We start from the raw sequence: 13,250 nt of genomic DNA, 5'->3' as shown, positions 1-13,250 counted from the left end.
TGTAAGAAAGCGGCAAAAGCAGTGCTTTGTCCAAGTTTACGGTGACAAAATCAACGCGTGCATTCATTTTAGTCGATTAAAAAAAAATCAAACGATAGTATGAGCTCTGTGTTGAAGTTATCCACGACCCCCTAATTAGGTTTTGTGTTGCGACGGACATGGGGCAAAGAAGGCTTGTTTCAGGGGACAAGTTGAATATGGTGATCTGTGTAAGCCTGTGATGTTAGGGGTGGGGGTGGGGGGTTAAATTTTTGTGAAATTGCTTTCACTTCTTGATAAAACACTTCTATTACTGTATCAAACAAAGTAAGTGATGTATTGTCACTTATGGCTGTTAGGACTACTACCCAAACCTGTGTGTAATTGACAGCTGTGACTGCACCTCTACCTTTCTCTTATAGCAAGTTATCGTTCAGATTACAAGGGGACCTCATCTGCCCACGGGAGGGTCAAACCAGTGGCAGTAAACTGATTTTGTTAGCAATAAATGCATGTATCATTATCATTACCATCAAGTGACCACTTAATAGCTAATAGATCAACTTTGCTCATGAGGAATACCCTATAAGATGGAGGATGAATGAAATATAAACCCCCGTCAAGGGTATAGGCTTTATGTAGCCTGTGCTACATTTGCGAGTAAGCTTAAACTTTCTGCACTTTTACTTATTCGCTCACTTGAATTTTTTTTTTAATGCAAAGATCCCCATTCAATATTTAATTACAATATTCAGAAAGTAAGCTAGGATTGGGCTTTCTGGTTTTGAAGTATGTGAATTTTTTTTCTACTTTTTGTATTGTTTTCTGTGTTGGTCGGAAAAAAGCTTATCTCGCTACATTATTATATATATATTTTTTCATTGTTATTGTTATTAAAGCACGCTCATCAATGCTGTCAAGTGTCTGTATTGGTTCTGTAGTACCCTCACCCTGCCCCATGGGGGGCTTTAATAAACCAGAAGCGTGTCTACTCCTGCGCAAACTCACGCCTGTTCATGTTAACGCATGTCGTCATATTATACTCATATGAACTACACAAGCAGCCCCCTCCGGGACTAGATCAGTATCGTCCCGCCCTCACTACATTGGCCCCATTTGTGTGCTTTCAGAGTACATGCATACATACTCTGTTCTTCGGCATCCCAGTACGAACCCGTTGACATAGCTCGGTCCTGGAAGTGTATACTGGGACTGGTTCTTTATTGGGAGGTTAACACTCATGGGTTTCGTGGTTCCTCCATCGTCAATAATTCATCTATGAGTTTAGTCAACCAGCACAAAACCTCCTTGACAGGTAAGAGTGAGACTTGGTATCTCTCTCTCTCTCTTTCTCTCTCTCCTCTCTCTCTCTCTCTCTCTCTCTCTCTCTCTCTCTCTCTCTCTCTCTCTCTCTCTCTCTCTGTCTGTCTCTCTCTCTCTCTCTCTCTCTCTCTCTCTCTCTTCTCTCTCTCTCTCTCTCATCTCTCTCTCTGTCTCTCTCTCTCTCTTCTCTCTCTCTCTCTCTCTCTCTCCTCTCTCTCTCTCTCTCTCTCTCTCTCTCTCTCTCTCTCTCTCATATATATATCACACACACACACCCACACACACTCTCTCTCTCTCTCTCGCTCTCTCTCACCCCCCCCTCTCTCGGTGGAAAGCAAAATACATGAGAAATAATGAAGAGGTTTGCCTTGTCAGATGATTTAGCTCATTGTGAGAAAATGTTTTTCGCACACACACCAAAGGCACTGATTCGTATAACCTCCCTCTTACGAGTTAAAACATCTTGTTCTGTTCGTTTCTATCTGTAAGTGCATAGATGACAATGGTTTCGATGGGCGCAATGATAGTGTGCCTGAGTTCCTTGGTGGCGATAAGACTGGGGTTCCCCATCCTGGATTTGGAGCCTTTTGGCTGGGATAGGCCTTTTGATGGCCTGGGGGAGACCCTGGAGGTTCCTCCATGTAGCACTTCACACCATCAAGAGAGACCTCAAGTAAGTTTATGTTTGTGTATGTGTGTGTGTGTGTGTGTACGTATGTATTCTTGTACTTCTGTCTTGTGAGGACCAATCAGAGTGAGGACATTTTTGCAAATGAGGACACTTTGGCCGGTCCTCAACCCCATGTAAGGGTCTACTTTAGGGTTAGGATTTGGTTTAGGGTTAAGGTTAGATTTAGGTTAAGGTAAAGATAAGGGTTACGGTTAGGCATGTGGTTCTGATGGTTAAGGTCAGATAAGGTAATACTGTAAATGAAGGGCCTTCACAAAGATCTAAGTACAAGAATGTGTATGTGTCAGAAGAGGTTTCTGTTATTAAGACATCAAGTGAAACAGCGCTTCACCAAAACAACAAACAAACAAAAAACATAACACACATATCACATAAATATATATAGATGCCAGCATTTCGTTAGAGTGGCTATTTCCTCTGTGAATCAAACAAAAAAAGTGTCACTGTCAAAAAAATGTCGTGGGTACTGTGCAACACATCGCCCTCTTCCGGTGACACAATGTAAGTGAATTTGAGTTGACGTAAATTATACACGTTGTTGATTGGACAGTTATAGTTTATGACGCGTTTTGATTCCCACTTAGTCCACCTAGTCTTTCATCGACCTGAAAATGATTGACAATCAGAGAACACCAGTTCCTTTCGGTATTCGAAGCGCGGTGAAAGATAAGATAAGAAAGATAAGAAGGGCGTCCGGGTAGCGCGGCGGTCTATTCCGTTGCCTACTAACACGGGATCGCCGGGTCGAATCCCCGTGTCACCTCCGGCTTGGTCGGGCGTCCCTACAGACGCAATTGGCGGCGTCTGCGGCTGGGAAGTCGGATGTGGATATTTGTCCTGGTCGCTACACTAGCGCCTCCTCTGGTCGGTCGGGGCGCCCCCCGGATCGGCAGAGGGGGTGGAACAGCGACCGGGACTGCTCAAAAACAGCGGGGTAATTGGCCAAATACAATTGGGGAGAAAAGGGGGAAAATTAAAAAAAAAAGATGATAAAGATAAGAAAAAGAGATTAGCCTAGTGGTTACTATAGTAGTTTTTGGTGGTTCTTGTATATACATTGTAAATATTATAATAATTAATTAATCTGTTCAGATCTTTATTGTGTAGTAGTCCTGTACTGTAGGCTAACGTTAGTTGTTCTACCTTGCTTAGCTAGCTAGCTGCTCCTGTCCTGTCTTTTGCAATTTTTGCAAAGAAGAATTATGAAGGATGCAAACATCGTGGACCGGATCCTGCGAGACTCTTTTAATACTTTCTCCTATGAGGAAAAACTAGGAGTGAAGGCATATGGGAGACTAAAGCCCCCCATCAAGCTGGTGCAGAGTGGGCTCGGTAAGTCGGAGTTTTAAGTGTTCTAGGTATGACAAGGTGGAGCGGCTAACTGGGAGTGTGCTAACAAACCGTTTGTATCGCTGGCCTTGCGTGACGTGTAAGTGTGCTGCTGCAGGAGATGGGTGTTCTTCAAAGTTTGCAAGAGATGGATTTGAGGATCTACGAAATTTGGACAGCTCTGTTAAGCTTCATGAAAAATCAAAGGAGCATGTCAGTGCGGCCGTGCAGTCAAGTCTGTTGGGAAATGCGAGGGTTGATACTCGCAAAGCATAACGACACGGTCCGGAAAAACCGTGACATTCTGAAAAGGTTGATTGATTCGGTGTCATTATTGGGTCGTCAGGAGCAGCATTTAGGGGGGCATGATGAGAGTGAAAAGTCAGATGATAAAGGAAACTACAGAGAGACGGTAGAAGTGTTTTCCTGCTATGATGATGTTCTGGCTGCTCATTTGAAATCAGTGAGAGATGTTTTAAAAATATAATGGGGGGGGTTGGTTGGGTGGTGGCTGCACGGTGGCACAGTGGTTAGCACGGTCGCCTCACAGCAAGAAGGTCCTGGGTTCGAGCCCCGGGGTAGTCCAATCTTGGGGGTCATCCCAGTTTGTCCTCTGTGTGGAGTTTGCATGTTCTCCCCGTGTCTGCGTGGGTTTCCTCCGAGGGCTCCGGTTTCCTCCCACAGTCCAAAGACATGTAGGTCAGGTGAATCGGCCATACTAAATTGTCCCTAGGGGTGAATGTGCATGTGTATGTGCGTGTGTGTGTATATGTTGGCCCTGTGTGATGGCCTGGCGGCCTGTCCAGGGTGTCTCCCCGCCTGCCGCCCAATGACTGTTGGGATAGGCTCCAGCATCCTCGCGGCCTTGAGAGCAGGATAAGCGGTTCGGATAATGGAATGGTGGGGTGGTTTACCAAACATTTTGGTCAGCAGCCGCCACTGGTGTGTGTGTGTTAGAGAGAGAAGGGAGTGAGAGTATGGATGTTTTCTCTTGTCTGATTCCATATCCGCTGATGCCCTGTCCCCCTCTTCGGTACTCCCACTCCCTCGGTCATTCTTTTCTGTTCAAACTCCTCCTCTCACCCTCATAGGTGTCTGGTTGTCATACTACGGGTAAAATTCTCCCTGCACAGGCACCTGCATAGCGGCAGAACAATCCCTGACCTGTTTGCCCATGTGGTGGCACATCATCCAGACAAGCCTGCCTTGATCTGTGAGGCCACAGGAGAGGTGAGCTGGGGGCGGCAGACTACATCAAGATAAAGCTTTTAGAGTACGGTATCACTGAGGCCTGAAGTCCTCTTTATCAAAACAGGTTCATAGCGATGCGTAGCTGGGTGAAAAGGTCGAAACACAGACAGATTCTTTTCCAAGTGTTTGCTGAAAATCCTTCGAAGTGTTACAAGCCGACCGCAAAACTGGTACCGGGGAATGACTGTCTAAACAGAAATTCGAAGGTTATTTCTTTGACTGAAACTTGTATACCCCCTTAACATCTGGATCTCATCAAACAGTCCATAACTCAATGTGTATGTGGAGCGCATGTCCGTGCATGTGAGGAAAGTGTGTGTGTGTGTGTGTGTGTGTGTGTGTGTGTGTGTGCGCGAGGTCAAGAGGAGTGGGCGGGTGTTAGGGATGTATGCTGTGCATAGGATAAAGTGTGTGTGTCATATAGGGAGAGGAGAATCCATGGACCCCGCTGGACCCTAACTTATATGTATGCGATGTGCATGTGTGTGAAAACATGTATGTGCATCTGGACAGGACAGTGTGTGTGTGTGTGTGTGTGTGTGTGTGTGTGTGTGTGTGTGTGTGTGTGTGTGTGTGTGTGTGTGTGTGTGTATAGAGAGAGATGTAGAGCTTGTGTGTGTGTAAATGTGTATGTATGTGTATGTACATGTATATGTGTATTATACAATATGTAAATGAAACCTCTTAATCATCTTCAGATGTGAGAGAAAAGAACTGGTATAAACATTTGGTCTTGTTTTGGTCATATCATATGCAATATGTGCTCGGGACTGACTCGCACCTTTCCATGGCCGTTTCGTTCCAGGTGTGGACTTTTAGGGAGCTAAATGACAAATGCTGTGCTGTGGCCGGCTGGGCAGTGGCGCAGGGCTGGACTGAGGGTGATGTAGTGGCCTTATATTTAGAAAGTCGCCCACCATTGGTGGCGCTGTGGCTGGGTCTGGCGATGGTCGGCGTTGAGGCCGCACTAATCAACCATAATTTACGGCAACACTCTCTTCTGCACTGTGTGGGTACGTGCACGGTCCGGGCAATGGTGTTCGGGACAGAGCTCACTGAAGGTAAGACTAGAGAATTAATGTTATAATGACACAAAAATGAATAGATAAAGAAGCGGGTAGGGTAGCGGTCTATTCCGTTGCCTCCCAACACGGGGATCGGCGGTTCGAATCCCTCGTGTTATCTCTGGCTACAGACACAATTGGCCGTGTCTGCGTGTGGGAAGCCGGATGTGGGTATGTGTCCTGGTCACTGCACTAGCGCCTCTTCTCGTCGGTCGGGGCACCTGTTCAGGGGGGAGGGGGGAACTTGGGGGAATAGCGTGATCCTCCCATGCGCTCCACCCCCCCCCTGGCGAAACTCCTCACCGTGAGGTGAAAAGAAGTGGCTGGCGACTCCACATGCATCGGAGGAGGCATGTTGTAGTCTGCAGCCCTCCCCGGATTGGCAGAGGGGGGTGGAGCAGAGATCGGGGCAGCTCGGAAGAGTGGGGTAATTGGCCAAGTACAATTGCGGAGAAAAATAAAGGGGGGGGCAGCTATAGAATCTGCTAGTGGTATGCTACTAATACACCGCTGTTACAAATTGAGTATAAGCCTCTACAATATATACTTTCAATGTGTGGGATCACTTTTCCTCCTCAAGCCGTGTCAGAGGTGAGTGGTTCTCTGGACCCCTCGGTGGTTTTGTTCAGTATCGGCGACCAGAGCGATGAAAGCAATGTCGCCAGCCTCCAGGCAAAGAGCCTCGAACCCCTGCTGGCCCGTTCGCCTACACGACCCCCGAAACGTCCTCTCAGCAAGGGGTTTAACGGTGAGGCTCGTTACACAAACGTGTGCAAGTGTGCGTGCAGGTGAGCAAGCGCCGCCCGCCCATATCAATCTTTCAGTGTCCGCACAGCAAAATACGGATTGCAACACACCGTTTTGTACCCAGCGAGTCTTTGCACGTCTGAATGTACCTCTCGCTACCTGTTTCATTCCTCCCTCTCCAAGCACACCACTCTATTAATACGCACACACACATGCACACACATGCATACGTGTACACAGCCTTTTAGTCTATTGTTAACGACATTTGATCACATTTCATGTTATTCATTTTCGTTCGTCACCTTGCAGTATGGCGATTTTTATCCAGTCATTCAGTTTTTTGATAAACTTTCTTTCAGCCCTTCGGTATAACATGTCAAGTTTTTTTATGGTGTGCATTTTTATGTGATCGCTTAACATTCCTGAAGCGATAAACGTCAAGCCTTTGCATGTACAGCCTTTAGGCTACACATGCCAAGATGCAAGGAATGACACAAAAAATATGGCCAGGTGAGGGTTGCATGCCAAGTGGGAGACTGCTTGCCAAATATGTGTCAAACTGTGGCAAATGACCAAAAGACAAATGATTAAGATAAGTAAGGGTTGTACAGTCTCTTCAGAATCAAAGTTAATTTCCTCATACTTTTTTTAATCTTTCTTTCCCCTTCTCTGTTATTGCTCCCCTATACAGATAAGCTGTTCTACATCTTTACCTCTGGCACAACGGGGATGCCAAAGGCGGCCGTAGTGGTGCACAGTCGGTGAGTTGCTCCGAATTGGAAAACTGGACGTCTCCTCTAGTTATTAGTATGGCAAAATAGCAACGACGAAATGATTTTGATTCTCAATAGTTCAACACATTCGCCAGTAAAACGATGCAGAGTGGATCCACCGGGTGATAGAGCTACTGTTCAGGCAACTCTCATCAACAAAAGTGCCTCAGTCAGTATTGTCCATTTATTTATATTGGGACAGCTTGTTGCCAAGGGAAATCTGAATGACTCTTATGTTGTTATTGTTTTTTTTTTTTTTACATAATTCTTTGGACCATTGTTAGTTTAGATCGCTGATAGCCATAGCACTCTTACAGTTTAAGGCGTAACAATGTTATGTGATGACGTTTGGGAAATCCCCAATATCACTGGACGTTAGGGATTCCCCCCCCTTTTTTCTCCCCAATTGTACTTGGCCAATTACCCCGCTCTTCCGAGCCGTCCCGGTCGCTGCTCCGCCCCCTCTGCCGATCCGGGGAGGGCTGCAGACTACCACGTGCCTCCTCCGATACATGTGGAGTCGCCAGCTGCTTCTTTTCACCTGACAGTGAGGAGTTTCGCCAGGGGGACGTAGCTTGGGAGGTGCACGCTATTTCCCCAGTTCCCCCTCCCCCCCGAAAAGGCGGCCCGACCAACCAGAGGAGGCGCTAGTGCAGCGACCAGGACACATACCCTCATCCGACTTCCCACCCGCAGACATGGCCAATTGCAAGTAGTACCGGCTGCAGCCTGCGGGAAGGCGGAGTTGGACGTCCAGCTCAGCCCACAGATCCAGCCCCGCCCACACCCATTACGTCACCGTGCTTTGTTCCGCAGCCCACATTGATTAGTCATCGTGCCATTGATTTGGCATTTACTGGTAGAATTATCGTGAGACAATATACTATGCGTACTGCGTTATCTATCATTGTATTAGGCAATTGTAGGCAATATTGCGAAGCGATAAACAGGACTACTTTATAGCAGTATATATGTTGATTTGGCATTTTACTGGTAGAATTATCGTGAGACAATATATACGTACTGAGTTATCTATCATTTTAATACAGTATCTCTGGTTGTATTGGGCAACTGTAGGCAATTTAACACTCACCGACAAAATGCGAGTTTCCTCTTCCAGTCTCCTGTTCAACCCGGAACCGGAAAAGGAAAAAGGTCACGTGATTCCTAAAGTTATGGATTTGGATTTTGGATAAATTACGAAAATAAGTCCTGTAGCGAACAAAGGCTTATAATATTAACAGATTTTGTTCATCAAGATAATCCCCACAAATCAAACCACTTTTTAACGATTTTGATCCACACAGGCAATTAATAGAAGTTTGAAGCACATAATAGCTTCAAAATGAACAGTCGTTATATTAACGGCCATAATTTGTGTTGCAGAGCAAAACGTGAAACTTTCATAGGCTTATACGGAGCCCCTAAGGTGACATGGGCGATTTTTTTTTGTTAACTATCTCGTGCTCACGAGATACTAACTGGTGCGCACGAGTTGAGATAGTTAACAAAAAAAAAATTCGCCCATGTCCCCTTAGGGGCTCCGTAGGCCTATGTTAAACACATACATTATTTTCTGCATAAATCGTTGTCACTGGCAATCTATTGTGGGCGGGGTTGGACGTCCAACTCCGCCTTCCCGCAGGCTGCAGCCATTACCATCTCGCCTGTCTGTAGGGACGCTCAACCAAGCCAGAGGTAACACGGGGTTCGAACTGGCAATCCCTGTGTTGGTAGGCAATGGAATAGACCGCCAAGCCACACGGACGCCCCAACATTAGGGATTTCTATTAAGAAATATAAAGGCCAGTGTCGGCTGCAACGATGAGGCCTGGTGCAACGGTCTAGGCTTAGCAAATGCCAGTAGGTTTTAGACGACCCACCTAAAGTGGGAGGTCTCCAGTGATTTAGACTCGATCTTCCTCAGTTATTACCGCATCGCTGCTTTCGGCTTCCACTCCTTTGGGTTACGACATGACGACATCATCTACAACAGCCTCCCCCTCTACCATTCTGCAGGTATGTTCTCTTCGCTTTCATAACGCCATGTGAAGTCATAACATTTTCATTCATCCACCTACTCTTTTCGGGGTTTAAATGATCGACATCAGTCATCATAGCATAGGTTCACTGTTTTTCTTTCTTTCTTTTCTGAGTTTATTCGCATGTGTATGTTTGTAGGCAACATCATGGGTGTAGGGCAATGTTTACTCTTCGGTCTAACTGTCGTTGTCAAGAGGAAGTTCTCGGCCAGTCGCTTCTGGAAGGACTGTATCAAGTACAACTGCACCGTGAGTACACAATCAAACATGCAACAGCCACGAGTCTCCCACTGCTGTTGTTGTCCAGATATAGTAGCATCCCTTGCATTGTAAAGTACTATTTGTATTAGTTATTAAAATTAGCCACATGCAATGTGCTACGCTCTGCAGATCGGATTTTGACAAAAGTGGGGCTGGTTGCACACAACAGGATAATTAGGCTGCTCAACCCTTTAATTAGCCAATCCTGACAATCAGAGGGAAAAATCCTCATCAAAGGTTAAGTCGCATCCAAGGACTGAAAACCATTATCTGGTAGTGTGAAGGGGCTTACGGATTCACTCTTAACCATCAAGATCAATGGCATCTTCATAGGTCCCTAGCAAGGCCTGTTGTGTTCAAGTCCAGCCTATAAGAGCTGAGGAGTATATAGTGAAGCAAGAAGGAAGTAAAGAAGTTTATTAAAAAGTGTTCAAAATGATAAAATAAACGGAGAAAATAGGAGTACAACGCACCAAACCCCCCCCCCCCACACACACACACACACACACACACACACATACCAACAAAAGGCCTTAAATGGTTGGGCCCGAGGGCTTTGCAAACAACAGGGTGACAACACATCTGCTCAAACGGTCATTAATTGTGTGATTCTCAGAGTTTTCAAAAACAGGATTTTGTCATTCTTCTAGTGTGTGCAAATAGTATGATGCATCTTGCATTTTTGATGAAATATGAGAGAATAAAGTGTCTTGCCCACTATAAGAGCATGAGAGCGACTGGCCCAAGGGTGGACCGCTTTCTTTATAGGGAAAACATGTTAAGATGTTCTTTGTTTCAACTTCCTCAGCTAATTTTGGTCAGCTTGTGTGTGTGCGCGCGCATGTTTCTGTCTGCATCGCTAGGTTATCCAATACATAGGTGAGATCTGCCGTTACCTGTTGGCACAGCCAGTTCATCCTTCTGAGGCTGGTCACCGAGTGCGTATTGCCATGGGTAATGGCCTCCGTCCGTCTGTGTGGGAAGGGTTTGTGCAGAGGTTCAGAATCCAGCGGGTCGGGGAGTTCTACGGGGCGACGGAGTGCAACTGCAGCCTCATCAACATCGACGGCAGGGTTTGTGTGTGTGTGTGTGTTTTGTGTGTATGTGCTCCTCTGCTCAGGTTTATAGGTGCACGGTTTTCTTAATTTTACCCTGTTGCTGTGTTTACATGATATTTTTCATGTGTCCAGGTAGGGACGTGTGGCTTCATCAGTCGTATTCTGCCCAGTTTCTACCCCGTCGGGCTGGTCAGGGTACAGGAGGAAAGCATGGAGCTTCTCCGGGATGCTCAGGGACTCTGTGTACCGTGTCGGCCTGGTAAGAGCGCACAGATGCGATATGAGTGCATTCGCACATGAGCACAAATACACACACGCGCGCGCGCAAAGTGAAGAAGGGTGTAAAAGCGATGTGAAGGGAAATGGGGACCACTTTCTCATCCTCTATATCTCCCCCCTTCTCTCCCTCTAGGTGAGCCAGGCGTGTTGGTGGGGTGCATCAACCAGAATGACTCACTAAGGAGATTCGACGGCTACGCTGATCAGGATTCAACCAATCGGAAAATAGCTCACAATGTCCTCAAGATGGGAGACTCTGCCTATATCTCAGGTTGCTCTTCTTCTCCTCTCTACCTACTGTCTCTCAACTGATGGCGTACTTTCAAAATAAAAATGACCTTTTTTTCTACATACATGTATTACTTAATATTGCGTGGTATTTCGTATCTTTCAAATTAAGTTAGGGTGATGATGATGCCGGTTGTGAAGATGATGATGACGATAATAATAATAACTAAAATGAAAATTAAGAGTATGTCTACACTTTCTTGGTTCTTTCTTGGTTTTTGTTTTTTTTTACCAGGTGACCTTCTGGTGATGGACGAGTATGGCTACGTGTACTTTAAGGACCGTTGCGGGGATACGTTTCGTTGGCGAGGGGAGAACGTCTCTACCACAGAGGTGGAGGCAATTCTCAGTGGGCTGCTGGGGCACACTGATGTGGCCGTCTATGGAGTAGCTGTACCAGGTACAGAGATATGATGAGAAAGACAGGTTAATTTCCTGGACGACCGGGTAGCGTAGCGGTCTATTCCATTGCCTACCAATCGGGGATCACCAGTTCGAATCCCCGTGTTACCTCCAGCTTGGTCAGGCGTCCCTACAGACACAATTGGCTGTGCATGTGGGAAGCCGGATGTGGGTATGTGTCCCGGTTGCTGCACTAGCGCCCCCTCTGGTCGGTTGGGCCGCCTGTTTGTGGGGGAGGGGGAACTGGGGGGAATAGCGTGATCCTCCCACGCGCTACATCCCCCTGGTGAAACTCCTCACTGTCAGGTGAAAACAAGTGGCTGGTGACTACACATGTATCGGAGGAGGCATGTGGTAGTCTGCAGCCCTCCCTGGATAAGTAGAGGGAGGGGAGCAGTGACCGGGACAGCTCGGAAGAATGGGGTAAATGGCCGGATACAATACAAATGGCGGAAAATAAGAAAAAAAAGGTTAATTTCCCAACTGAAGTCATATTTTATGTAAATCAGATGAAACAATGCATACCTAAGTAGCTCGCCAGTCTGTCTGTCTGTCGGTCTGCATGTGTGTCCATTTGTCTCTCTGTGTCTTTTGGTCTGTTTATTTGTCTCTCCCTCTATCTAAAGGTGTGGAGGGCAAGGCTGGTATGGCGGCTATAGCCGATGTAGGAGAACAGTTTGACAGGTTTACCTTCTTGACTGCGGTACAGAAATCTCTGCCCCCCTACGCACGCCCCATCTTCCTCCGACTCTTGCCACAACTTGATACCACAGGTAAAACAACACAAGCTTGTGTCTATGTACACACACAGACAGACACACACACACACACACTTTCTCTCTCTCTCGCTTATAAAGTCTTATAAAAACTAATTTACCCCCTTTTGTCCTCAGGCACATTTAAAATTCAGAAGATGCGGCTGAAAATGGAAGGATACGATCCTCATCATTCAAATGAACAGCTCTTTTTTCTAAACAGCCGTGCTGGCTGCTATGAGGTTCTGACTGAGGAACTCTATAGGTCCATTATAAAGGGAGGGGTTTGTCTGTGAGACAGGAGACTTACTGTAGGAAGAGAGTGAAATAGAGATAATGAACTTGAAAGAGAGAGAAAGGAATCGTTCACGAGTATGACCGCTGATGGAGATAGAAATCTAATTGTGTTGCTGCTTCTTTTAGTTCAAATAAATATATTTCATGTGCTTCCCCCATTTTTGTTCCTTTTTGTCTGTATTCAGTGACACGTTGCACAGTAGCATATTTTTTCACATCACTCGATCTGTTTTATAGTGCATCAGCAAATCATAGCGCTAAAGCTAATACGAAATAATGTCAATGAAAATATATCACCAGGAGTTTTGTTGGTGTGCCAAAGAAGCAGCAATGGCAGTACTATTGACAGTTGTTGGTGCCTTCCATCTGTCCATCAATGCCGATACGTGAGCTGGCACATCTAAATCAAATATGTCCATTATTAATGTTGTTAGCTGCAGCTGTGTTTACCATGCTATGCTAACATCACAGAGTACCAAGACCAGCCTGGCATGTTTTTAACCTTTACATGGTTTTTAACCTGTAGATGTCCTCAAACTCACTGAAATGGTCTGGGGGGAAGTTACTCTTAAAGGCACTGATTTGAAAGGCTGTCCTGCACGAGATGAGTTTGCAGCAGAGACTTGCTGTTCAAAGGGAGTTTTTCTTTTCTCTTCTTTTTTTTTGGAATTTCCCCCCTTTTTCTCCCCAGCTGTATACAGCCAAATACCC

General features: G+C 46.0%; 1 protein-coding gene across 1 annotated transcript; it reads left to right on the top strand.

Moving 5' to 3' along the window:
* The first annotated feature begins 1,822 nt into the window (after window positions 1-1,822).
* LOC130112555 (long-chain fatty acid transport protein 1-like) lies at window positions 1,823-12,650 on the top strand. Its single transcript, XM_056279977.1, is given in 14 exon segments — window positions 1,823-1,861; window positions 1,863-1,975; window positions 4,414-4,552; window positions 5,379-5,634; window positions 6,218-6,385; window positions 7,076-7,145; window positions 9,085-9,176; window positions 9,339-9,448; window positions 10,324-10,533; window positions 10,651-10,777; window positions 10,931-11,068; window positions 11,321-11,485; window positions 12,114-12,260; window positions 12,381-12,650. Coding segments are annotated over 14 exon segments (1,932 nt in total). The 3' UTR covers window positions 12,539-12,650.
* The last annotated feature ends 600 nt before the right edge of the window (window positions 12,651-13,250 follow it).

This window comes from Lampris incognitus, chromosome 5 (genome assembly GCF_029633865.1).
Source record: "Lampris incognitus isolate fLamInc1 chromosome 5, fLamInc1.hap2, whole genome shotgun sequence".
Classification (NCBI taxonomy): domain Eukaryota; kingdom Metazoa; phylum Chordata; class Actinopteri; order Lampriformes; family Lampridae; genus Lampris; species Lampris incognitus.
This window is presented reverse-complemented; position numbering and strand designations above follow the sequence as displayed.